This window comes from Scophthalmus maximus, chromosome 14, assembly GCF_022379125.1.
Source record: "Scophthalmus maximus strain ysfricsl-2021 chromosome 14, ASM2237912v1, whole genome shotgun sequence".
NCBI lineage: Eukaryota > Metazoa > Chordata > Actinopteri > Pleuronectiformes > Scophthalmidae > Scophthalmus > Scophthalmus maximus.
Genome location: NC_061528.1, coordinates 7,345,608 through 7,372,874, shown reverse-complemented (window position 1 = coordinate 7,372,874; position 27,267 = coordinate 7,345,608). Strand labels below are relative to the sequence as shown.

Below are 27,267 nucleotides of genomic sequence, written 5' to 3'. Positions count from 1 at the left end.
TGACTTTTAACAACTTGTATCATTTATTTCAAAGATGTCCATGAAAATTGATGTCAATAATATCATCAGATGTGGGCATTCACATGTACTGTACATGATGAAGGCACGTGAACTGATGGATGTGTGGGGATGTTCCTTCCTTTCCTTCTTTGTTTGTTTGTCCTCTCCCTGTCCACTCTCCTCGAAATACAGTAGGGGATCGCATAACCGTCCATGCTGTTTTCATGCGTTCAGTTTCAGTTTGTATGTGGATGCCGTGTTTGGGGCAGGGGCCAATCCTGTTAGCAGTACTGAAAGTCTTTACCCCTTTCAAAACAACACGTTCCACCGTTTAAATGGAGTCAACTCCCACCATCCCAGTTAACGGAATCTAAAGAGACAGAGATTGAAGCACTACTGTTTTCTCAAGTACAGCTCTAGGTTAGATGGTTTGATCAGGAGGTGAAAGAGCCTGATCTGATCGGAACAAAAACAAACCCATCCAAACAAACATCGTTTATAAATTAGAAATAATGACCACGCGTGTGAACAAGCACTATTAGCAATTTGTCACTTTCATATCAATTTCCACAAAAAGGCACTTCACTAGCCCCTTGACTAAACCACTGGATCGTAAAATTAGTGAAGTTTCACTTAAAAATAGCTTCCACTCAGAAAGTTGGCCACACACAAACACGAAACTCAGAGTGAATTTAAATAAACTATTGAGTGAAGCAGAAGAGAGTGAGTGAGAGAGGGAGTTGCTTGTTGCTTTTTTCCTTTTTAAGATTTACAATCTATGAAAGAACTACACAACCTCAGCCAAATGATACCACAACAGACACACTCTGCAATGATCAGTAGTCATGGTATTCTGTCCAATCAAAGAGTAGATACATGATTGGACGAAATAGATTGCAAAGTGGATTTGGAGGAGTCAGTGAAATTAGCATCGTGATAATTTAAGTATGATGGTGAGGGTAGTGATGGCAACATAAAAGTGAAGAGGAAAAAAAAGCAGTGCAAATCACGCTGTTTCAGATGGTAAAATCTGGTACAAAAAATAATTTGTTTACCACTTTAACTCAGCAATAAAAGAGATATTGTTCTTTACATCCAATCACCAATTGGACTATACGTGTCATTTTCAAAATATTAGTATATCCAGCAATCAGAGTGTAAGCAGAACTAAGAGAGAACAGACTTGGATAATGTAACTGAGACCATTTAACGGATCTGGATATAAGGCACATTTTTCTAATTCTGACCCACAACTACAATTCACAACTCTCCTACCATTTAGTTTTTAAAACAGTGAAAATGAATAGTCTCACTTTTAACATGTCACTTCAAGTGAAAAGATGGATCAAACTGAACGGAGCTTCTTGCTACTTTCATACAAAGCTATTTTACAAGAAGCTGTTATGATGAAAATAAAAATGTACAATAAAGATTTAGAAAAAAAACCCAAAAAAACAATACATAAGTAAAACTGATTCTCTCTCCACTACCATAAACATCTCTTAATAGAATAAAAATATATTTTACCTCTTGTACAAATTAAAGATTTATTTCAAATAAATTAAGTCACCTTCATAGATCGTCAAAGCTGTAATAATATATCAATATAACAATATATCCCATCGGAAAATTACGCCAAGGCAATGTCTGATTGGTATTCTATAAATGGACACTGAGGTCATACACAGCCTGTCAGACAGTGGGTGAGAGAGATATGGTATCATGGTTCGCATTTTCTCCATGGACTGACTGTGGTAATAACCAAGAATCTAGCCGAGGGTCCAAGTTGTCATCGACCAGGCAGGATGTGGGAACCGTTTGGAAAAGCTCATCCTGAGTTTTGTCATTTCAGGACAAGTGAAGCATTTGAGTGAGAATTACAAAACTCTAGGAGAGAGGAACAGATTTTTTTTGTCTGGGCTGGTGTCGATCTCGAGTGTCGTCGTCTCGGCCGGGAATGGAAACAACTGGCCGTGTGTGATGACAACATTCTTGATCATCGTGGGCTTTGCTGAGGCGCTAGTGACAGTGCAATGCCCCAGCTTGCCCAGGGGTGGCAGCATGGAGTAACAGTGAAGGATTTGGCAGCATCTACACCAGTGGCCAGGTGACAGGTTCTCCCGCACATGATGATGATTTCTCCTCGTTTGTCCAGGCATTTTTCTGATTGTACTCAAAGCTTCTGAGCAACACAGTGACTTTCAGAGCCAGAGCTGTGAGCAGACGTCTTTCACGCACTCCGCTGTTGTTCTGTAGACAGTAGTATTCACAATCACACCAATGAATTAAGAGCACAAGAGTGAGGGAGAGATGCAGAAAGAAAGGGAGAAAATCGATCGTTGAGAAGCAAAATAACAAGGTACATTAGGGAAGAGCGGGGGGACTGAGAAATGGTTTTCCCTCAGACAAGCTCAGAAGAGCAACCCTATTGGGCTCTAATGATTTCACTGCTGGTTGCTAGGTGCCAGAGGCCCTGCGTAAGCAGTCTAGGAGATTTTGGTCCCCCAGGGGCCATGATTCATGTCCTCTCTCCAGAACAGTTAGCCAGCTATCCTCTTTATGTGTATCTGCAGGAGGAGAGCAGAGCATCACATGCGTTAGTGGGTTAAAACAAGTAGGCAGTGCATCTGGAGCATTTTATTTTTCTATGAGATTGGACAACTAACGGATGCGGTTGTATGATTCGGCTTACTTCGCTGACGATGGCCCACACAGCAGAGTCTTTGAGAACGGAGAGCCGAAGTGCCAAGACAGGATTGAAGGAAGGATCTACGGCCCCCTCGGCCACACCCCTCTCAAACTGACCTGTGTGTTAACAAAAAACCAAAAACAACCATACACAACCGTAAATATGAAGTACTAAAATAATTTTTATATATTTATATATATAAGTCCAAAAATTGTTTTTTTAAAACACTAAAAAACAAACCAAAAATAATAAAAAAGATGAGAAAGTTACTGAATAAAGATCAAAATTAGAAGGGATAAAAAGAAAAAACATCACTATGTTCACTGCCTGTAACTCTAGTCCCTGTCGTTGTGAGTGTGTAATCTGATCTAAATGTCTGTGTTTGTATACACTATATACACTAACACACACACACAGACTCAAATCCACATACCGATTCTGTAAAAGCGATCCTCCGTTCTTTTGTACTTCTCTTTGTTCTGTACTCCAGATTCCTGACATGTGAACATGGTGAAAGATGAACAGTGAATTAAAATGATAGACAAAAAAATGTAATCTTAATGATTTTTTCAATCACAGCAGAACACATGAGATTCTCTGCCCACCACTGGAGGTGTGGATCACAATGTCAGAACGTATTGCCTCTGGCAGAGCACACGACTCTGTCATGCTCACATTCCTGTCAATAATCAATGCGTTACGTTCCTAAGAGCAACCACTCAATGTAATCTAATCAGAGTCATTTGCACATCACACCACAGAAGGTTGACACACTCTGTGTGTGTGTGTGTGTGTGTGTGTGTGTGTGTGTGTGTGTGTGTTTCCCTACCAAGACGGGCAGTATTTCCACTGTGGTGTTCTCGATTTTGTCCCCTGGGTGCTCCTGGTTACCGCTGCGAAACAGGAACCTGCCAATCAAATTAAGCATTAATTTTAATATTTATAACAGTGTCGTGGCCATTCCAAACAAATACACACTGAACAAGCAAATCACCTGTGGTCACAAAGTAAGTTATGTAAAGTCTTAACTGTGAGTAGAATATTCATTTAACATTTCAAAGCTTATGCTTCTTGGATTATATTCAGTTCATATTGTCCGTAGATTTAAGAGCAGCTACAACAGGATGCTTTTATGTTTGAAATATGAGCTTCACTGTATTAATCAGTTTTCACTTAAGTTTGTAGATGCACCGCATTTACCTGTTGTAAATGTTAACAGCCAAAAAAGTCTGAGATTGAGCTAGAATGCAGTGCCAGGTCATAAACAGGAGTCGGGAGGTGACATCTCCCCACGGCGCCCACAAAACAGACGAAGCAGATCGTAAACTCTAATATTCCCTACAGTAATAAAGAACAGCTAATTGTTTAAAAAAACACATCCACATCAAAAAGGTACACATCAAAGGCATGTAATATTTTTTATAGAAAATTAAGCATAAATATAGTAAGGCAAGCTTAAAACAAGTCGCTAATCTCCCTGACCTACAACCTGCCCACAGGATTGTATGGTCAGTCTGCCTTCACACATCGCTTATTGAGTGTGCAGGTGTCGAGTATTATGTAATCCAGTAATTTAGTGGCAGTGATAACAAGTTCATCCCTTCACATCCACACATGTAAACAGAACGCTGTGGGGCATCCTTCTGTTGCTTATTGATGAAAAAAGCTCTGAGTTGAGAGCCTACTCTTAAAAGAGTTAAACTGGTTGCCATGGAACTACAGATAAAAATAACAATTTCCTGTAACCCAAAATATCAAAAAGGCACCACTTCACCACCTGATTAACATAGTTGTGAAGTTCTACAGACGGATGGATGGATGGACACACTGATACTGATCATTACTTCCTGTATCTCTCGACCAACTGCTGATGAGATGTCTAATCAGCAAAGCAGATGTCACTGATGTCACAAAAAAAAGCAGACACACAACACTTGACAACACCAGTTGGCCCCTTTCCCACTCACTGTGGCTTATCTCGCTGAGTGACACACACAATGTCTCACTGTCTTAATATAATCTTTACAAGACGGGAAGTGGATACAATCAACACACAAATACACATGACCAAATTTATGACATCCTTTTCAGGTCTCGCTATCTGCTCCCATTTCTACCCGGGCTCCACAGAGAGTAGGAGGCCGGGCTGAGAATGCTTAATTTAGAGCACACTCATTAGCTCACTCTGATCCCAGAACACGCACTAACACACACACTCAGCACACACACTGAAGTTAAACCAGAATTGGTGAAGGACATCGGGAGGAAACGAGTGAAAAGACAGATATCTGTATGTGCAAATGGGCTGTGCTATGCATGCTCATCATTTTGTGTAAATGCAAATGATAAGAAGCTGTGTACGCGAGCATATCACAACTAGACAAAGCTCTCCTGCACATTCACCTCTCTATGCTGATGGGTCTGTCAAATTTAAAGAGAACGTAGTCTCCTGCCGTCGGAGTAATGGCCCAGAAGAAGTCCTCTCCCAGGTACGTCTTCTCCAGGGTGTGACCCTGATAAACCTGTGTGACACGGTAAACAATTTTTTGTTGTCTAGTATTCTTTTCATATTTTAGTTTATACTGCACTCAATTTATTCTTTTTTTGGAACTCTGGGGTGACACCTTCATTGATGTGGAAACCTCGGCCGGCGGGTTGACATGCATCTTGTGGAGCAGTGGCTTCAGGAAGTCTTTGTCCTACAGACACACAGAAAGGGGAGGCCAGTGTTTTTACAAAAGGAGGTAGCATTAGTTGCTGTCGCAAATAAACGGGCGAGGGTGTGTGACTCACAGTGAGTTTTTGGATCTTTCCTGCAAGAGACGAATGGAGTCCCACATGTTGAAATAGGGAGGGTCTGAACCGCACTCGTAGGCTGGACTTCTGGCGCTCGCAGTGTTTCTGGAGAAGAACAAAGGCAGGAATGAGACACCCCTTCCCCATACACTAATTGGTGGGGGATTACAAGTACTATTATGCTGTGTGCATACTTTTGTATATGCTAAAGGAAAATTCTGCTAAGGGGCCCACCTTCGGTTTACCTGCGAGCAATGTTAACGGGTTACCTTTGCCACCTACCTTAGTCACACAAGAATCCTCTCTCCTACGCTCCACCTTGTGTAGAGCTTATAGGGCCGCCCGGTTCTGGGTGTGCCTAACTGCCACTACACCACCTTTTGTAAATATCACCCTGCCTCCTTTTTTTCTTTAGAGAAGGCGGAGGCCATGTCGCCTTTTTAGAATAGCTCCAACAACCTTAAGCCTTTAGGAATATTTGCAGTTGGGTCATTAAATGTCTGTTTACCTTTTAAATAGCATGCATTCTATATCTCAAAGTGTCGTACGGCCGCTGGGCTTGCAGTATTCATAACCCTCCACCTTCATGTTTTTCCCCTTTGGATCTGCAATGATCTCATACCTGGCTTCTCTGGAATTCAAATGACAAAAATCCATCGTAGCCATGGAGAACTTTAATCCCTGCATTAAGGTAATCACATTGCATACCGCATCTTTTTCAGGATTGCAGACTTTGACCCAGAGAATATGGTCCAGCAGCCAGTCGATGGGCTTCTCCTTGTAGAACATGAAGATGAACTCAACAATGAGGTTCAGGTCTGGAGCCTGGAACATTTTTCCTGAAGGAAAGAGAGTATAAGGAGGGTTTATAGATCCTAAACTGTAGCAACTAACACATTAATAAAAAAAAAAGAAATGTTTGTAATGAGATGATAAAACCATAAACAGGACTTGCTACACTTTAAAACAACTACAAAAGATATATTAGAATATCTAATAAAAATTGACCTTCAATGCTAGAAGCACGTTGAATGTTCTCGCTATACTGGAAGATAGTATTCTATTTGAATATAAAGTGTCAGTTTTTGGCAGAGAATTTAATGTCATAATTTGGCGTATTAACGTTGTCGAGAACAGAAAGTCAGAAGAACGAAGGACAGACCAGTGTTATAAACTGCCTTCAAGGACGCCATTAATAAACCGTATTGCCAAAAATCTATCTACAAAACACATTCAGATGAAGGATGATAATAATAAATGCAAAAAGTTCAGGGGCAACAGAGCAAGAACTGCAAGCTGCTTGATGATGAGCAGAACAACAATTTTCATATCATATAATTCATTACATCAGCTATAATGAACTCTTCTGAAAACTAAATCCAGCCTTGTAATTGTTAAGTCTTCTCAGAGTGGGTTGCAGCAATTAACTTTAGGTTAATCAGTCAACTTAAACTCTGCTTGGTAATGATAAAAAAATCACATTTAAACAGAGATCTTTATACATTTACAATTGCATCCTTCTTTAGTACAACAAAGATTAATAGTTGCCATTACTGTGCAAAAACAAAACAAAAAAAAAAGGTTTAACTTGGACCAAAATGTACACATTGTAGTGGCATGATTAATTTGGATTTTCTTTTCCCTGACCCATTCACATTACTTTGCACTGACCTTATTTACAAAGTGATCAATAAAATTTCCATATTGTCTTTATTTGCTGTCTGTATTTGTCCCCACACGTACAGTATGTGAATGCCTTTTCAAGTGGATTGGGATGCTGATTTAAAAGAAAACCAATTAACAGAGCTGACTACAGAGATCGTGCTTCATTTGACAGGCCCCTTGTGCTAATGCTGGATAATGATCGAGTGCTTAATGGATCGTACCGATGAAGCCCAGCTGAGAGAACTCCAGGATCATCCAGTCCTCTGACGAGAGCTGCAGGGCAAAGTTCTTCATTGTGGCAAAGTAGTTGGGCTTGGCCACAATGTCATCCTCCAGCTGAAGGAACAGAGTGTCCGGAGAGGACAAAATGTAAGATGGAAATAACCACTTCAACAGTTGAGTTTTATAGATGATGAAAGGGAGAGAGGTAGGAGGGAGACTCATCTAGGTTCACATCACTCTGAACTGAACTAGAGATCACTGCTGAGTCGCTGCACTAATCTAAAACAGTGGTGGATGTCAGAGAGGCAATACCTCTTTCCTCCAGTTGACAGCCGAGAATGGAATTGACACGCAGATGGGAGATTAACAACACAGTTAAACCAAATCATGCATGGCTGCTGGTAGCATTTCAAATCTGCTAAGAGCCAGTGTCCATATAAACATTCCCAAATTGGACGCCCATAAGAGTTAAAGATGTCTAAGAGAATGAGTGAAACTGACTCTGGTCTGAAAACAAACAACAACACTGGCTCTGATGAATGACTGCAACAACAACACATTTGTTTCAATGTTTTACGTGTTTGCATTTGGTATGACATGCTCCAAACTAACAGCACATCAGTGTTTGCCTAAAAGAAGGTTTTGCCTTTCTTAAAGTACAATTATTATTATTTTTTTAAGGACATACCTGGACATAATAAATCCCTTTGTTCACAGCATACATCATGAGGAAGGAATAGTCCAGATTCTGCTTGGTTCTCCATCTAAACAAAGCAGAAATCAATCAACACACCATAAAAAAATCATACACACACGAAAGCTGAGGTGTATAAGTGTGTCAATCTCACTGCTTCACATTAACAAAACAAAAAAAAATCACAAAACTGTGCAAAATCGGTCACTCGCAGGTATGCTGGATGTTACAACAGCAGACTCTGTTTGAGTCATTTATAAACCAATGCTGTCACACTAATGGCTCGATGTGAACGATCTGCCCAGGCAGACTTGACTCATTTGCTGTTTGCCGAGGGCTGCAGGTGTTCATGATGCCTCCAGAGGACACGTGTGGGAGGTGGTGCACAGATATTCATGACACGCACACACACACGCGCACACGCACGCACACGCACACGCACGCACGCACGCACGCACACGCACTCACACACACGCCTGAGTTAGAACACTTAGAATAACGCAGGCCCCTGTTGAATGAGATACTGCTCAGATTAGCAGCTGTGCTCACAATCACCCACAACACAATAGTCCTCTGGGCCAAGAGGCTATTACCCGAGTACATACTGTAAGTTGTCAGCACAAACTGCACCGTAAACACATTTCTAATGAAGCCCGTTGTTAGCTGACTACAAAGAGAAGGTAAACACAGAAGATAATGAGAGCGAGCGCCACGGAGAGGAAGAGATAGAGGGTGCTGCTGCTGATGACCTTGATGTGACTTTGAGAAATGCCTGTGGAATACTAAGTACCTGGGCAGCCTCCATAAAAGCTTGTTCACTCCCACTTCCCACTGACTCATCCTTCTATTATTATTTTTGTTCTGAAGCTCTCCTGCATTTCATTCCTCCCAGGGCTGGTTTTCTCTGGATTTCCATAATGATTTCTATCACATTTTGCATAATTAACGGTCAGCAGTGAACACGCTGATAACACAGACGTTGAGTGTACTGCTTACTTGACTCTCTCTTTGGAGTCTCCAAAAGTCTCTTTGAGGTTGACGAGGTCGGGGTAATAGGCGGCCGGAGGGGAAATCACCTCTAGCAAGCCTGAACTCAGCTCTATGGCGAACCTGAGGAGACAAGATGGTCACTTTTACACCCATTCACAATATTTCCATCTTTTTTTGTATGGTTGGGAAGCAGAGAAGTTTTCTCACTCTTTCTCCAGAACGGCGACTACGCTGTGAACGTACTCCACGTCAGTCTGCAGAGATAAACACGGAGTTTAGACACTTAGACTTTAGCAGAAGCCTCTTGCGATGACTCATATTGTAGGATTTATGCGATCTTACCTCCCCAACGAAGACAATAATAACACAGTCAAGTTTCTCCTCCGGTGAGAGCTTGTCTATTAGCGAACGCAGCGTCTCCGACAGATATGACTTCACCTTCCGCTTCACAGTGGGAATCCCCATCACCATGGTAACTAAGAATGAGAAAGAGGTAAGCAGAGGAGAACAGCAAAGGGTGACTATTTTAATCAAGTGGATCCACAAACCAAATAATCTTTTTTTGTTGGACACCAACAGATTACAGCCGCATAAATCATCAGGAACAGAAGTTCCAGCCCAGACTGACAGATGGCAGTGGGAAGGATGACTGATGGACGTAGGTTGTATAGGCTCTGCATGAAAATGCTGGGTGTTTTTAAAGACATTTTTCTTTCTTATAAAACAATCTTACACCATCTTTATTATTGTAATTTATGCCAAAACATACAACATTTTAATTCACAACTTCAGGCAATATAGAGGCAAGAATTGTTCAAGTTCAAGCACAGAGGAAAATGATATGCATTTACTTAACATTATAAATTATTTTGAGATACTTGAAACTTTTCTTACCAGCTAAATAAAGTTGGAATTAAGGCCAAAGCCAATAGCAGTGAGCTCCTCTAATTTGATTTAAAAAATACAATATTTCCTTACTGATTTATCGGCCGTATTTAAATTAATTGATTGATTATGAACTATTAAATGTCAAAATTTCAAGACCCCATAGTCAAGTGTCCAACCTGCTTATTTTGACTGACCAACTGACAATATTAAAAAAACTAAAAAATGCCGCAAATCCAAACCAAAACTAAAAAGAGTTTGTTTTGTTTTTTCAACTGGTTGAATTAATAATATCAACATTAAGTTAATTTTCTGTTGAACAACTGTGCCATGAATTGTCAGCACAACCTGCTGACCAAAGACATTACAGTAACCACCTTCTCGGAGCTGAAGGAGACAGACGCTGGTCTAGTGACACAATGGTAGGACACAGAAAGAGAAAGAAAGAGTGTCTATTGTCATCTCCTTATTGCTGCTACTGTATGAAGCTTGAAGCAGCTAAACAGACAGCCTCTTCTTCATCAAGGAGAGGCTCCCCCTAAACTACACGAGCCTGGGAGAAGTACAACAGACCGACAGTAATCCAGTTCAATGTACTTCGTGTAAAACAAGGATTACTCTCACTAGGTAGAGGGCAAGTGAGATTAAGAGAAATAAATCCATTCTAGTGTGGAAGCAGTTGTGAGGATGAAGAGGGTCGTTAACTCGCAATCAATCAGCGTTTAGGGAAAATAAGTCAAGACAGCAGGATGAAATTGCCTATTAACTTTTGTACTGCCCCCCCCCCCCCCTGTTTAGCCCTTCTCTTCTTCTATACATGGTTGTATTTGTTTACTTTCACAATCTGCAGAGGGCAGCTCTGGATAGTGCTTTTCATAGAATGGATGGACCATGCATTCCTAGAGAAAGGAAGGCAAATTTATGTTTCGCCCTAATGGAAGTTACAAACAACTTACCCTATAGGGGCGGTAATGATTATGAAACGCATGGACCGAGGCTAATGTGTGGGTGTGTGTGCACAGTTTAAAAGGGGTAAAGACATGCTGACGGAGGTGATGTGGGGGCACAAGGGGCCTCAACAGAGGCACCAAGCAAACGAGGTGCAGAATGAGCGAGCGGCGCTGTGGCCCTAACCACGGGGGGCAACGCTCCAGAGTGATCTGTGCAGCGTGGAGAATCTGTCCCAGTTTTTGCTTTGTGTTTCTCACACTGAGCTCCATGTTGTATAGCGACACCCACCACCACCACCACCACCACCACGAAAGTAGGTCGAGGATGAAAAGAGAATGTGGGAGGAAGGAAGAGAGACAGAGAGAGTGACAGAATAAGGGAGGGTGGCAGACAGTGAGTGAGTGATAATGCATGTAACTGCAGCTTGAGCAGAAGTCTGCCCTACTCCAGGACTGCCCCACCTCGTGTCCCTTGATCAGTCTGCCCGCTTCACTCCGCCATCCTTTCATCTCAGATCTACCCTTCTGTCCGGTCCTCTCACATCAGTGAAAAGAACTTATTTGACATGCCATGCATATTGAAGAAGCTAGTGTGTTCGGCTGTGTCTGTATGCTTTCAGTGTCCGGCAACATATGTACAGCTTGATCGGTTACTTCAACCATGGGCACGTTTTATTTAGGGTGAACACTCACTTTAACCAAATGAGTCATTCGTTTTTTAAGACATCGCTCACGTATGTGTTTTTTCAAATGTAACCATTCAAAAAAAAAAGACAATATTTCATGTATAGGTCTTGAGCCCACTATAAAATAAAGTGCATATAATATTTTGTAAAAAGAAGTCTATGTTTATTGTTTTTTTTTTACTAAAGTGGTATGTTCAATAAAATCAATCCATTGTCATCATTGTATCATTGTAAAGTTACACTGCGACATGTTCATGTTCATGCTTAGGTTAGAATGACTGCAGTGTATATCTTGTTCAGTATTTTATGTCTAATAGTAAAGCATGTTACTGTCACTTTTAAGGAAGAAGCTATTAAAGTGCCTTTGATGTTCGTTAGCATCGCGTTGATGTTGACCAGTTAATTCAGTTTAGATTCAGCGTTGGACACATCTGTAAGGTTTCACAAATTGTGGCATAAATGTTTCGTTCTACGCGTTACACCGGTTAACTGTGAAGCTTTCCTACCACAATTGGTGTACACGAGTCCATTCGAGGAAACCAACGAATCTAAGCTTGCACATTCATCAATACCCAGTAAGTCTTCATAAATTCCTACTCCCCCTTGTACAGTGACAGCGATATAGAAGTAATCATTTGTTTGTTTGTTTGTTTGTTTGTTTGTGTGTTTGTCAGCAGCATTACCCAAAAACTACTAAACTGATTTCTGCCAAACTTGCTGTAGGGATGGAGCCTGGCTCTGGGAAGAATACAAAAATGTAATTGAAAAATTGTAAATTTGGTGCTAGTGCAAATTAAAAAGCAGATCTAGGAATTGGTTTTCACTTTCTTTAACTACGTTTCATGACAAATAATTCATTTAGGTTTTCAGACCACTTCTTTTTTTCCTCTATATTTCTACAAGAAGAGCTAAACAATCATGTGTGGGATTGTTTGGCCTTGGCGGACGCATGCGCTCTGCTGTGTGCCATTCTAGTCTGTGATTAGATCTTGTTGATTGAGATCACAACTTCTGCCATTCAAACTATTTAGTATTCAGCAGAATCAAAGGCCGCTATGTTGAACCCTCTGCTCCAAGAAAGGGAAAAAAAACTACAAAAGAAGGCAAAAAATTATTACTGTCGATTGACCAGTGTTCATGCCCGTCTCACACAGAAGCAAAAATCTGTGTTGCCTTATAAAGAATAAAGTTGGCAGCGTGATTATCAGCAGTGAGTGGGAAGCTGCAGAGGGATGATATTCTTGTCCCTTTCACAGGCAACTGCTACTGGAGAGCAGAGCAGAGAAGAAACCTGGGGGATTTCATGAACCTTTATGTCCTCGCAATGTGGTCCGTTGCATTGGGAAAAGGAGCAGCTGGCACCATGTGTACACCTGAGCAGAAAGAAAGTCTGTCTACACTGAGGCCAACAGAGGATTCAGTATTGACAAAGATGGCAGTTAGAGGAATTCCAAACTGGGGAGAGAAGGGGGTGAAAAGAGATCTTCGGCTATAGCTTGTGGCATGTTAAATAGCGGGTCAAAATAAACAAGTGCTTGTGTAAAACAAGGGTTGCTTGGCAACAAACAAAGTATTGACTGTGCAAAGGAGCACAAGTTGGACGGTACTGTAGAAGACTTGCTGATTTGTTTGGGACTAACAAGGCTGCGTTCACAGCAATCATCTGGTCGACTTCTGTATGAATGGGGATTCAGTCGGGCCCCACTCCAAGTCAGTCTCCGAGTCTCTGAGCCGTTTCTTATCATAATTCTTGTTAATTTTAAAAGTAGGATCATGGCCTAATTTGCACGGCTATAAATAACCCACTGTCAGATATGCTTAGGTCAGCAGAGAAACGGGAGAGACAGTAAAGAAAATTGAGATACTAAGAAAAACAATTAGCTGCAGAAAACGGGGAATATTAGAAGTCACTGTTGGGGCCTTTAGGGAAAAAAGTTGCCAGTGGCCTGTCAAGTATGTCATGAGGTTTGCACGAGTGGTGGAGGGGCTAAAAGCCTCTGCAGCAGTTGTGCTACCACTTCCTGATAGTTGCACGTCCAGCTTCCCCTGTATATGCAGTCAGCACAGTTGGCAGTGCTTTAAGGGTGGGGAGTTGGTGAGAACAACTACTTTGGTGAGAACACAGCTACTTTATCAGTGGCTGGACAATCTATCTCAAATTTCTAAACGGAAGCCAGAAAGGGTCCTAAAAGCTCAACGGCACACTTGGGACGATGGCAACAATGGGCCTTGCATTTTTCTCGTTTGCCATGGGGATACCTTGCACTCATTAATCAAACAGGCCACGGGCCAGGGACACAAAAACTCCTATTTGCACCCAACTTCCCTTGAACCACTCCCACCCCCCCTCAGTCGCTGTCATTGAGAATGTGCAAACACCATCTGAGTTGTTCCTTAAGTCACCTCCCTCATGTCGCAGATTCACTATCCACCCATCACACAAACAATGCCTGATAAATAATCTTCGGGGAGTAAAATATATCAGAGGTCACATGCTGTGTGCTGTTTGCAAGGAGAAAAATATAAGAAATTAAAAAAATGGGGGCGAATAGAATAGAGCAAAACAGGAATGAAATAATCCATATGAAAGGGGAGGCTAATGATGAATATCAGCTTTGATTGTACTTCTGTGAGCTTTGTAAAAAAAAGTAGTTGTTGCGAAGTTATCTTTGACAAAATAGGAAATTGCTGGATGTTTTACGGTAAAATTTCTGTGAACAACAGTTTTTAAAAATAGAACACTGTGCCTCACAGGTTAATTAAAAGATAGAAGAAAGCCCAAAAAGTAGGATAGAGAAATTAAAGCAAGATTGAAATCCATGTTCAATGAAATAACTTGACAAATTAAAGAGGAAGATTATACACATACATTATGTGCACTGTAATTATCTTTAACTCTCCCAATGTAAACTTGCCAAGACTTGATCTTCTTCCTTGTGTAATAACGACCTCAGGAGGTTTAAGAGTGTTTGTGTAGGATGAGCAGGCGTATTCAGGAGGAAACGCCTTGGGGTCGTTAGTTATACTGAATTAGAAGATTTGCAGTGTACATATAAGCTTCTCACCTCCTGTGCGGCCGAGACCGACCTGCACGGCCGGCTGCAGGCTGCCCTCATTGTTGAGAAGGTGAGGCAGGTGGTGGTAGATGTTTGGCACCTGGAGCTGTTTCCTATTCGCGAGCTCCTTCAGTAGTTTCTGTGTCTCGTCTGAAAAAAGTCACAGAGACACAAGTTAAGTGATGTCCTCTTCTTAGATTCATCAAACAATAACAGGAGTGAAATTATGCAGACGTTTTAAAGCAACACATTCTAAAACCAATGTGTTTTCTGTCATGAAAGTACACTGCAAAAATAAGGCAAAACGTCAAATATTCACTCGTTCCAGCTTCCTAAATATGAAGATTTGTTGCTTTTCCAATCTTTTCTTTGGTCTTTTAGGCAATCTGAATACATCTCCTTGTGCCGATTAAAAAAAACTTAATGGCCATTTTCGACTAGTGTCTGACATCTTGCATATAAAATGATCAATCGACTATACAAGAATATGATCAGATGAATTGATAATGGAAAATAACTATGACTAACACAGATTTGACAAAAGAAGCCTGGGAGAATCCTGTCACGGTGACAATGGTTTTTGAAAAAGTCTGTGGTTTCATTTTCTTTAGAAATGAGCTGGCTCTCAGAGTGGTGCTTCCTTAAAGAATTTCCTTTGAACCCATAGGACCTTTATTACACTGTATTTTCAGTATAGAATACTGTGTAAAACCTCAGTTATGGTGCGTTCACACCAAACGCAAAGCACATTTTCGCTGGAGCAGGTGAAGCAAATTACACGAAGTTCACACCATCTGTGTTGGCATTTACCTTTGTATGTCATCTCAGTGCGCGAAACGTTTGCCTCATGTTTGGTGTGAACGCATTATTAGAGTTACTAAGTCTTAAAATGTTTTTTGTCTGTGTCAGTTACCTGAAAAGTTTGTGAGCGCATCTTTGCTGTTGTTAGTCTCGGCGATGGCGCGTCTGAACTGCTCAAGAACGTTGTTGAGCTCAGACGAGCGCTGCAGCGTCCTGTGCTCTGCCACACGAAGGCGCTCTTTCAGGGCATGAAACTCCCGCTGGTAAGCTACCAGCTTCTCTATAAGAGAAATGAAAGCAAAGAAGTGGGGATTAGCATGTGAGGACGCGGGGATGGTTAAAAATGTGAGAAATTTGACAATCGTAAGTAATCTTTTTGAACGCTCTCTAAAAACGAATCACTTCATAGCTAGACCATGCCCCGAATATCCCAAATAAGGGATACATTTGATTTATCCTGTATTTAATTTGGGAAACCCAGAGAAGGAATTTTTTTTTTAGGTATAGGTGTAGGTGTAGTAGTAATGTTGACGAAGATGACATTCACACGTGGGGGCTGCCCAGCAAAGACGGTCCTTATCTGATGGTTTCTGAACAGGTTTACGACCGTTTGGAACAGAGTACATTGGATGTGTAGAGCACTTGAAGACACGCTGCTGGGGAAAGGGGAGAGCTACTTTTTCAATTTTCCCAACCCAGATTTCTGAGATTGTACAAGGATTTAAACCACAAAGCCACATTACAAACCTTGGAAAATTGACAGAATGACGATAACGTCTACACCAGTAGGCAGCCTTTTGTTTTCATTACCAAATACTTGTTTTACTGGAAATTACTTTTGCCGTTGGGACCTGAGAAAACCAGTTTTTGGTGAGTTCTTACCAGGAACCACAAGTGTGAGTTGGAGAATAGAGTCTGTTAAATTCTGTGAAAAGGGGAGTAGCTTGTGGTCTGCTGGAGGGCCCAGATCATAGATATACAAAATAAGCTATAAATGACACAGTGCGTCAGTCTTACTCTTTTTCTTATTTGATGACGTCTTTTTGCTGAAATCTCTTTGTGTCGGGTTTCTCTGTACTTTTAGTTGACGTCCTTTGTCTGACTGTTTTATTGCTTTGGAGGTTTTTTTGTGACAGCTTATTGACATTACTATTTTAGGAGATGATGGTGATTTAAAGCCAAGAAAATGTGTGACACTGATTAGTGTCTTCGTGTCAGTATTAGCAGCACAGACACGAGTTGGTTCCAAAATGTAGAGTACAAAAAACAGGTGTGTGTGTGTGTGTGTGTGTGTGTGTGTGTGTGTGTATGCGAGTGTGAGAGAGAGAGACGGAGAGGGAGACAGAGAGAGTGAGATGGGTCAGTGTCTGATCTTCCTCTCCTTGTAGATTTATTGTGCCCTTAACTACAACAAAACCCAGACTCCCTTTATCTTCCCCTGTCCATCGCTTCCTCTGACTGAGCTTTTGTCCATCCACTCTGCCCTGCCCTTATTTTTCCACAGAACCATGTTGTTCTTCATGACTGCTGACCCCTAAGACACACAGACAGCTGCTGTCATTTTGGCCCGACGCTCAAGGAGAGGGCAGCTTCCACCTAAAACAAGACTTTCATCTTCACAACAGTCCTTTTGATTGTTGGACTCCGGTCCTGTTGAGATGAAACCAAGCCGGTAATCCAACTGTGCAAAGAAACCAGAGACACAGAGCGGGGGCAGGAAGTGGTTAAGGTTTCTAGTTTAGCGCAGCGTTTCTAATGTGCATATACATTAGGTGGTGAAACTGGCACGTCACGTATTCTTTCAGGGAAGCGCCGCTCTCATTACCTGAGTAGTGTCAATCCTCATGTTTCTTAGGCGGTGTTTACACAAGTCTCTTGACAGTTCGGGTAAATGTCACTTTACTCATTTACACATATCAGAAAAAACAACAGTTTTTTGTTTTTTTTTACAAGTAGCTGGTTGCTGGCGTAGAGCCTCTGGATTGCGTGGCTGCACGAATGCATTAAACAATTAGACCTACCTGAGGTCTGGAGTACATCCATTCAATCTCATTATTCTTCTCTGCTCTCTTGAACCATGAGTAGTGGGGGAAGGGCTAAGTGGTTATGCTCTTCCTCTGAGCTCGACAAGCTCTCCTCTCCTCCTTTCGTTTGCACCCAGTCTCTAATCTTTAACATGGTCTCATTCTTTCCTTTTCATTTCATACCATTTTTTCATATTATTAGCCTCCTACGTTTGTTTAACTTTATACTCTTCCACTCTTGTGTATCCTTTGTCCGCTTGTCCCCTGGTTTCCTCCCACTCTCCTGTGATATTTTGCCTGGACGTGCCACCCACGATTCCTCTTCTCATTTTATTTGATTAACAAATGAGTAGTTGAACATATATTTTACATACGACAACTACCTTTCACACAACAAACAGGAGTCAAGGCCTCACATTCACAAACAGACAGGCACATGCACACGGTCTTCTGGCCAAATATCGATGTGCTGTATCCTATAAAATCAAACAGGAGGTAAATATCATGATTCAATCCAACTAAAGCTCGGTTTGCAATAGGAGGATCCATTTAGTTAAACTGATGAGCGGAAAACAAACGTCATATAATGAATAAACATGACTAATCACACAGCAGCCATGTCACGAGTATTTCATTATTGCATTGGCAAAGCTCTGCTAAAAAAATGGACACGTCAGATTTTTTAAAATGAAATCATATGCAGCGATAGCCTCTATAGAGAAACGGAGACATTGCAAGAAGGTTGAATTTGGTAATGTCTTGAGGTAACTTTCTGGTTATTGTTTTTGTTTTAGCATAAAACATATCCACAGAGCGCTTCTCCCCGGAAAGAGAAACACAGGTGTTAAAAAGATTAAAATATAAATGTTAAGGAAAACTACTTCAACAGAACATAAAAGATTAAATGAAAACCTGAGCGGCAAAGCTAAATTAAGATAAACGGAAAGATAAAGTTAAGACAAACACAACACATAGAAAAGCATTGCCAGGGACGAAGGCACGTGAACATGTTTTTCATCCAACAAGATGACGAAAAGTTAGAAAACTTGAATCACTCCCCTGCAAACAATGTTACATTCCTTATTTCAACGTGTTTACCCATTGAAATAAGGATTGTCTCAGTTATAGCACTTGATTATATAAAGATTGAATATCAGAGGAACAGACAGTAACATGCCTTGACCTTGACGTTCTCTGAATTCTCTTAAACTTCCCAGATAAAAGATAACATAAGTGCTGAGAAACAGTTTAGCCCTCAACTCACCAGTGAGTAACAGAGTCTTATGAGTCAATCCCTCAGCTCATCAAAGGGATCTTGGCCTGACCTCACTCTCCCACGCGGATGCTGACAGTGGGTTCATGAGTGCTGATGATGAGGGCCTTGTGCAGTTTTATGTTCGTATGAGTGAGGGAGTTGCACAACACAATGTGCACATGTGCTTTTTGGACATTATTTGAAAACATTTAGTTTCTAGACGGAAGCCATAATCAAACTACGTCAATGTGGTTAAAAGGCATTTGTCCTCTTTGATTATGAGAAAATACTTCAGATAGCATGGACCATCTGTCAAGGCAGTGCTACAACAAAAACAGTTAAATACCCGTTTTGAGTGGAGATTAATTATCATTGAAATACAAGCTTAGCTAAATATAATAGAGTTATAGAAGATTCAAGTGTTCAGAGGAAGTTGTGGTTGACGTGGCTGTCTCCATCTCTCAGTCTTTACTGAAATAATTTCCTACTGAAGCAACTGTCTCACACTATGGTTATACATGTAAATGAACTGACCTGAGCTTGACTATCCCTGAGGTGGATTTTGTTCAGTTTGCAAAGAGCCAGGGTGATGGTTTCCACTCTTTATACTCAACTATGTTAGCCAGCTGCTGGCTTTAACTTACTTATTTAGCGCTAGCAGTCCTCTCATCTAACTTCCGGCAAGAGAGCAAATAAGCATTTTCACCAAAATGGCGAAATTGTCCTTAAAATTTATAAAATTAATCAAGATCAAAAAAAATATCAGAATAGCTGGCATGTCATGTGACATTTAGGACCTTTAACTTTAAACCAAAAGCCTGACATTGATAAGGATGGTAAAATAAATCCATTATACACTATTAAGTTTTCCTGAACATTTTCATGTTTTCATTTTCTATTAGTACAAAAGTAGTTATTAGGTGTTCAGCAAAGACAGTCCACCTCTGCTTAAATTCTTCCCTTTATTTCAACCTCACCATACTTTCTCCTTATACCAACGGAAAGTCAATTTGCACTTCAGCTGTTATTCACATCAGCAACTTAAACAAACTTAACAGTCCTTAAACTTCTTTGAGTTGCTTGAAAATATGCTTCACAATTGAGTATTTTTCTTGTGGACAGATTCCACCTTCCAGACATAGAAATAAGATGCACATGCATGCATGCAAAACATGTCCGCATTATGTTTAATGCATGTGTAAAGCCCTCCAGCAGTGCACCTGCTGCCCACATGGTTCCACACTGCAGCTGCTGTGTGCAACACAAAGCATTTATCCAGGCGGTTATCTCTTAAGTAGGGCAGATGGTGCAACACATGAACTTGAGAATAATGGGACAAAAAAAAAAGGAAATTGTTATAGCTTGTTGGTGTTTGGGGAGGGCAGATACAAAAGTCCACTTTACGCCCCAATATCGGGTCCATGAGTCATGTTAAATTAAACACTGCAGATGTTACAGAGGTCACAGTCATATGAAGAACCACACTGTACTGGTGCACGCCATTCCCATTAGACAGAAGAGTTCAATCAAGTAAATACGGGTTAAACATTTATGTTTAAATAGTTAAAACACACACACACACACACACACACACACACACACACACACACACACACACACACACACACACACACACACACACACACACACACACACACACACACACACACACACACACACACACACACACACACACACACACTAGTAGTATTGATTTTTGGTGGTATTTTCCTGAGAAGTGCAAACCTATCCAAGAGCGGGCTACTGATACTCCCTGAACGGTTTTATGTAGTTTGCAGAAAAAGAAAATGTACACCTTGATCCCATTCTGTCCTTTCTTTCGTTGCAATACACTTTTAGAGCACAGTAAAAAGTTGCAGGCTATTTAAAAAAAAAAAATCATATTTTCCCTATTGACAACTTAATTTTGCTTCATCACTATGGGTGCACCACTTACTGTTCTTCCTCTACTCTGCTGCATGTCATGATAAACTCCTGCAGCCGCCTGTGTCTCTATGTGGCAGAGTCTGACAGCAGTCGGCTGGAGGCATGGCCCCACTCTGCTCACTTCCAGTCCTCTGCCAAGTTTGGCTCCTGAAAGGCTTCGATCAGCCAGGGCTATCAATTTTTTTCTTTTTTTCTTTTTTGGAAACTCCACTTTCACCAATCAGTTGTGTCTGATATCAATTGGGGTCAAAAACCTCAGATAAAGTATTTTTAGAGCTGAAAGGGTTTGTTGATTTACCGATTAGTTTCCTGACAGTAAGTAATCTATTTTTGATAAGTGTATAATTATTTCACGGTTTGTTAAGTGTGGAGATTTAAGATTTTATTTTACCTTTATCATGGTGAACGTCTTTGCACTGGTCAGAATTTTTTTTCATTTTATCAATAAAGTAGTTAATACATTTATCAAGAAGATAGTCAACACATTAAAAAATAAGGAAAATAGTATCAGTAATCATACTTTAGTGTACGTGCCACATGGTTTATAGCACAGAATCACCTGGGAAGGCTTGATAAATAACTGTTTTGAAAAAGTTAGGGTGCTGTCAAAAATACTTGGCAGGTGATATGATGAACGTATTTTCCATCCAGAAAATCCTTCAGTGCCACTCTTTGCTCTTCTTTCACAAACAAACACTCCCAGGTGCTCATATAACTAATGCTAATGTAAGCTTCTCGCTGTCGTTGCACCTAAGACAATAGGCATCCCATTGCAGCCCAGTAGTTCCTTCCTTATAAAGACGCTGATTGTTCCTAACCCATGTGATTTGGCCACAAGTGAATAGACTGAGAGCCCGAATAAGATGGATTCTCACTTGCGAGAAAAGCCAGCTGCTTCACAAGGTTACTTAGCACTGGTTTCAGTCGGTACATTTTTTGAGCAAATATGTATGGTTTGACTAAATGACACTGCATTACGTTGATGTGGGTATCTGAAAAATTACAGCAGTGCGTCGAGTAAGAAACTGGGGTAAACCTGAACTGAATTCTGAAGTCAGAATTAGAATTTGCGTGGCCACGAGGATATCAGCAAGAAGTCACAAATTCATGTCAAGGAATTCTGGCCCTAAATCTTTTAATTCTTTTTTTTGTTTTTATGCAAATGAGAACATCCTCACTCCAGTTGCCAAAATGCTTGTAGGCGTCTTCTTCCACACAGACGTACTAATGGGTACAGACAAGTCCCGGAGGATTCAGCGAGTGTATGTCACAGATTAATCAATGGGGAAGAGTTCGAGCCAAACAATCACCGTCTCTCCCCCCTGACACTGAGGAGAATTTGTCTAAGGGAGGAATGAATGAATGGGATTACGGAAGTGCACAGAAGCCACGAGAAGGGAAACAACGATGATTGTTAACCCACTAACAGATGAGGACGCCTGTTCCTCTGTTCCTCTCTCTGTGTGTGTGTGTGTGTGTGTGTGTGTGTGTGTGTGTGTGTGTGTGTGTGTGTGTGTGTGTGTGTGTGTGTGTGTGTGTGTGTGTGTGTGTGTGTGTGTGTGTGTGTTACAGAATTTGTCCCACTGTCTCCTTGCTTTGTCAGCACTCTCGTCCGTCATCCAGCCTACCTCAGGCATTTCTCATAATCCGTCTTGCGAGATTTGGCCTTTCTACTCTCTTCTCCCTTCCAAGCCACTTAAGATTTGTCTGGCAGGCTGCCCTACCTCGCAGTACCCACAAACTAAATGTATACAACACCCATACGGACAGACACTACAAATGAGAGAACATAATGTCTAAGCCATATTCTCTCACATTCTCACTAATAAACCGTGTATCTGTCCTGCCAGCTCATTTATCCCCTTCACTGCAATCACTTTGGCTATTTTTGGCCCATTGTGTTCAGGCTGATGTAATGATGGAAGAAAACCATGGCCATTGACACAGAGGAAGGGGAACACATGGGTTCGAGAAGGGAAGGAGGAAGCCAAATTTGTATAAGGAAAGAGTGTTTTGCGCTCAGTAGCTGTTAACCCCCCGAGTCTCTGCTGAAATCATTAGCACGTGGATCTGTTTCAATCTCAGGCCAGAAATCACAGGCCCAAGAGGTCTAAATATAGTGCTCTTAAGAATCATGCTATTAAAAGCAAACAATGAGTATGTCACATGTAAAACATCTGCAACACGTTATTCATATAACTGAACTAAGACTGAAAAGTTCTCCTTTGGTAACTGAAAAAAACCTAATGAAATCCACCTTACACAACATTATACAGTAGGTATATTGTTGTTGACGACATTATTATCAAACCATTGGCTGTTAACCATCACAACGGCGTTAGATTCGTTACCCAAGACTTTTAATACACTCACCAGCGTGAGTTACATGAAAGAGTTGGATAGTCATAACTTCTTAAAGTGAAAAATCATGAAACCAAAATACTGTTCCAAGTTTGCTTTACAAGTTCCCTAGTAGTTGGTAGTCTTACCCACAATGAACTATAAAACAAACTGAAGTTAGAGACACACAGATCTCTGCAAACTGATATTCTAATAACATTTGAGACAGTTTTAATCAGTGTCTGATAACCACTTTGTGTGAGTGGTTTGTCTTACGTGCCTCTTAATAAAGAGATATAAAAAAACGACTTACCAAGTGTGCTTGAAGAAGAAAGACAACATGCATAAAAAGGTTTTTAAAGCAACTTTAAAACAAAGTGGTGCTGGTGGCCACATTGCTATTTAAAGCCCAAACGTTGTTATACGTATCTATTCTGATGTCATTATTGATAGGGTCTATACTTGAGACATAACCACAGAGAAATCAGAGAGCAGTCTCTTGCTGGGGGACAGGGCAGACTCTGACAGAGAGGTACACACTCTGAAGAGTCATTCAACAAGGAGTGTTTGGACAGCTGACTGGCACAGCTCTCCTTCACAGCAGTGAAGTGACCGGGAACAAGACAGACTGTCAGAAGCAAAGAAAGAAAAAAAATTTAAATGAAAAGCATCGTCGTTGCAATGCATAGAACCCTGCGCATGAGTTTTATAATGGCTACTACTTGCCCCAGCACAGTCTCATGAAGATCCAAATTTATTGTACACAACATAAAAGCCATTGCGTGAGGGAGTAGAGCTGTGTGCAGCACTCCTTTCTCTGATGTCGCTCACTCAGTCTCTCTCTCTCTCTCTCTCTCTCACAAACACACTGACTGTCTGTCACAGTCAGACTGACCATCAGCAACACTGGGAGAAATCCCAGCCATTTCAATGTCCCGTTAAAACATCCATTAAGTTTTTCTCTCCTTGGCAGACAGGCAGAATTCAGCACAAGCTACTGATACCGCTTTAGCTGTGCAAATTCACGCGACAAGCACACAGTTCTCAGCAGCAGCCAAAGCTTTGCTTAACACTGGCACTCCTCTGTACAAACCTATTCTCTTTAGTGCATGGTTAATAACATACATATCCCCATGAAACATACAGCCATTACGTCCTTAGCCCAAATTCAAATACCTTTTATGTGTACAACCACTCAAACAGGCATGGAAATTAATGTCGTAATGCCTGGGGCCAATTAAACTCTGAACACCAACACAAGGCAGCATCAAGAGGAGGAGCAAACTACAGGGAGAAATGTTGGCGGACATAAAAGAGGCTCGTATGTTAAAAAGGGAGAAAGCTATCTGACAAGAAACAACACAAACCCAGAGAGGCAGTTGGCCAGTCTAATACATGGTAAAGTTCATGAATAAAGCTTGTGATGTTGATTCAGGTAAAGCCCACAGCTGAAGGAAAGCCACTGATAAGAGTTTTTTGTACCCTGGGATTAATATATGAAAATACTTGACCGATACTGTAATAAAATTCTGCCTGGGGCATCTTAAAGTGACACTGTCATTCCTTGCAAATATGTAAGTGTACATGTGAGTAATAAGGATATAGGGGACATAAGAAATTTTCTTTGGGACCTTTGAAATAAGTGTTAAATGTCTACTAGCAAATCTAGCAAGGATATTTACAACAAAAAGCAGCCCACACATGTGCACAGAGACTGAAAATGACAATGGCCCCTGCATAAATTGAGGTTGTGACATAAATCAATACTCTCGCTTTCACTATAAGGCCAAAAGAGTTTTTCATTGTTGTTCACACCTGGTTTGACCCAGAAAATAAACATTTGTCTCACTTTGTAGTCCAAATTGAAATCAACCTTTGAGTGAACGAAAAGTCTTGCCATTTTCAATAATGTGTTGCTCAACGCACTGGAGCTGCAACAAAACACAAGCAAATAGACAAAAGATAAGCAAGTAAAGTATAAAGTTTATTTAACACACACCCGGCAACGTTATTAAGCAATGCTGCAAATAAGGAAAACGACCACATGGAGAAGCATAGTCATAGTCATAATTTTTTAAATATACTCTATGTTTTTCTATTTCCCTGCCTACTTCAGTGCTTCAAACGTGTTTACAGGAACATACATAATCGACTGTGAAGACAACTGAGGAGTGCAGCTAATAATAGCACACTTGTTTCCTACTTTGAGAAATGTAGTAGCTGATAAAAATTGAACAGAAGGATGTGCTCTGTAGATGCCCACACTGACCATCACACCTACTGGGTCGTACCACACACCGAGCAGGGGGCATGTCCATGTGACCTTTGGTGATCACACCTGCATGGAGCAGCCCCTGCTCATCAGCTCAAAAACACTCGCATGATGAAGGACGAGCGTGGAAGTTAGGGAGAGGCGGCAATTGTTTCGACTATGCTGATAGGCAGTCGGCCACTGAGGCCCACGACCCAGACGTGGTTAACATGTAGGCACTCACAGCCCATTCATACTACGGAAACACTCTGGCGTGATGAGCCCTGGGCCCAGATGTGATGCTTTAATGTTTCCGTAGGAAGGGTGGATTGCATTGAATGGTGTAGTAATGGTTATTATTATCATAAGTGCGGCACACTGTGCTATCTGGAGCTTTAATGTGACAGGGACACACTTAATTACTCGTAACTGATTGGAGTTGATGAGGTGAGATGAGGACTGTCTAAAGATCTGCTGTCATAGGTTAGGTTTTTTGGGGGTTTTTTTGGGGGGGGGGGGGCAGTAATACATCACATAATAACAATACCCCGTTCACTAACAACACGTACTTCTTGCATGATGCACTTTACAGCACCATGGTGTGAGGAATGATTCAACCAATCTGCTCCACAGAATGCGGATGGGTCCGAGAGGTGAACGACAGGCAACACCTGCACGTCCTGCGACATGCTGCTGGACCCACGTCTCCCAGTCTTGGTTCCAACAGACCCTCCCGGTATTAACCCCCCCGAGAAAAAGCCAATAAGTCCTCACGTGATCCGGTGCGGTAACCGTGACGATGACAGACCGACCGACCGACGGACGGGGGCTCCTCACACCTACCTTTGCCATTCTGCCACGCTGTGTACCAGGACAGGCTCATGCACGACGTGAAGAAGATAATCGCAGTGGCCACAGTTCCATTTCTGAGCCTCATCTCATTTCAGCGATGCCTCTCCTCGGCCGAGTGTCGGGGAGCCCGGAGCTGCCGTCGCCTGCCTGCCTGCCTCCCTCCGTCCCTCCCTCCGTCCGTCCGCCTCTCACCGCCCCGTGGATGTCGACGCGGCCGTGGGTGCAGGCATATGGGGGCGTCGCGTCAGAGATGTTTTTTTTGTCCGGTTGTAGCAGGACAGTGAGTGCGGACCTCTGCGCTGGGAGGCGGGGGAGGGGGGGGTCCGGTCTGATGGCCCCTCGGTGTCGGCTCGTCTTCTTCTCGCTCCTTCCGTGACAAAGTCAGCTTACATGGTCGGCGAGGGTAGAACGCGCGAGCTGCCCACGTAGCCCATTGTGAGTCTTCGAATCCGCTCGTTGGCTACAAGTTGGACGCCGATCGCATTTCGAGCGTGTGACGGCTGGTCCGCGGGGATTGGCTGGCCGCGACTCTGACGGCGTCCCGCAGGCGACGCCCTCAAACCGCGCCGATTGCCGCCTCGACTGGCAACAGATGGGTCAAGTAAAAACAAAACAGATTTAAAGCGGCGTGTTGCTCGTCGAACAAGCTCCTCCTTCTTGATCTCGTCGACGTCGTCGCCAACTTTCACCTGCCGCGCTGAGTCGGCCGACCCGCCACTGCGACACGAGCCGTGTTGGCTAGTTAGCCGTCGAGCTAACATTTAAAGTGTAACTCCGCTGGTGAGACGCGGCGGCGGCCGGGGTCCGTTCACCTGCTGGTCACCAAAATAAGAGCAGCCGGAGGGAGAGCAGGCGAGTCCTGTCGCTGTTGGACAGTTTCACATGTCGAGGAAATGTCCTCTTCAGTGAACACACAGGCCCCAACGCGACTTAAAACACACACACACACACACACACACACACACACACACACACAAAACTGCTTTCAAACATCCGCAACGTGTTTGCTAAACTAACTAGCAACGTTCACCTGCCTGTATGTGCAAATGTGACTTCCGGCACTTACTTTTCAAAATAAAGCTCCTGTAGTCAGTGGAGCCTGGATTCACTTAAAATCTGGATCACCAGCAAGAACAGAGCATAAAGAAAATAAGGCCCCAAAAG

At 41.9% G+C, this 27,267-nt stretch overlaps 1 protein-coding gene across 1 annotated transcript; it reads right to left on the bottom strand.

The window, feature by feature from the left end:
* On the bottom strand, positions 1–27,267 carry mgat4a (alpha-1,3-mannosyl-glycoprotein 4-beta-N-acetylglucosaminyltransferase A). The gene is made up of 16 exons (XM_035651378.2): positions 26,095–27,267; positions 15,547–15,714; positions 14,643–14,783; positions 9,399–9,532; positions 9,264–9,310; positions 9,063–9,176; positions 8,061–8,136; positions 7,372–7,486; positions 6,194–6,324; positions 5,483–5,590; positions 5,314–5,388; positions 5,093–5,211; positions 3,519–3,597; positions 3,123–3,183; positions 2,693–2,805; positions 1–2,567 (listed from the first exon to the last, which is right to left on the bottom strand). The coding sequence occupies exons 1-16, from the start codon at positions 26,186–26,188 to the stop codon at positions 2,541–2,543; spliced, it is 1,602 nt and encodes a 533-aa protein (XP_035507271.1). The 5' UTR covers positions 26,189–27,267; the 3' UTR covers positions 1–2,540.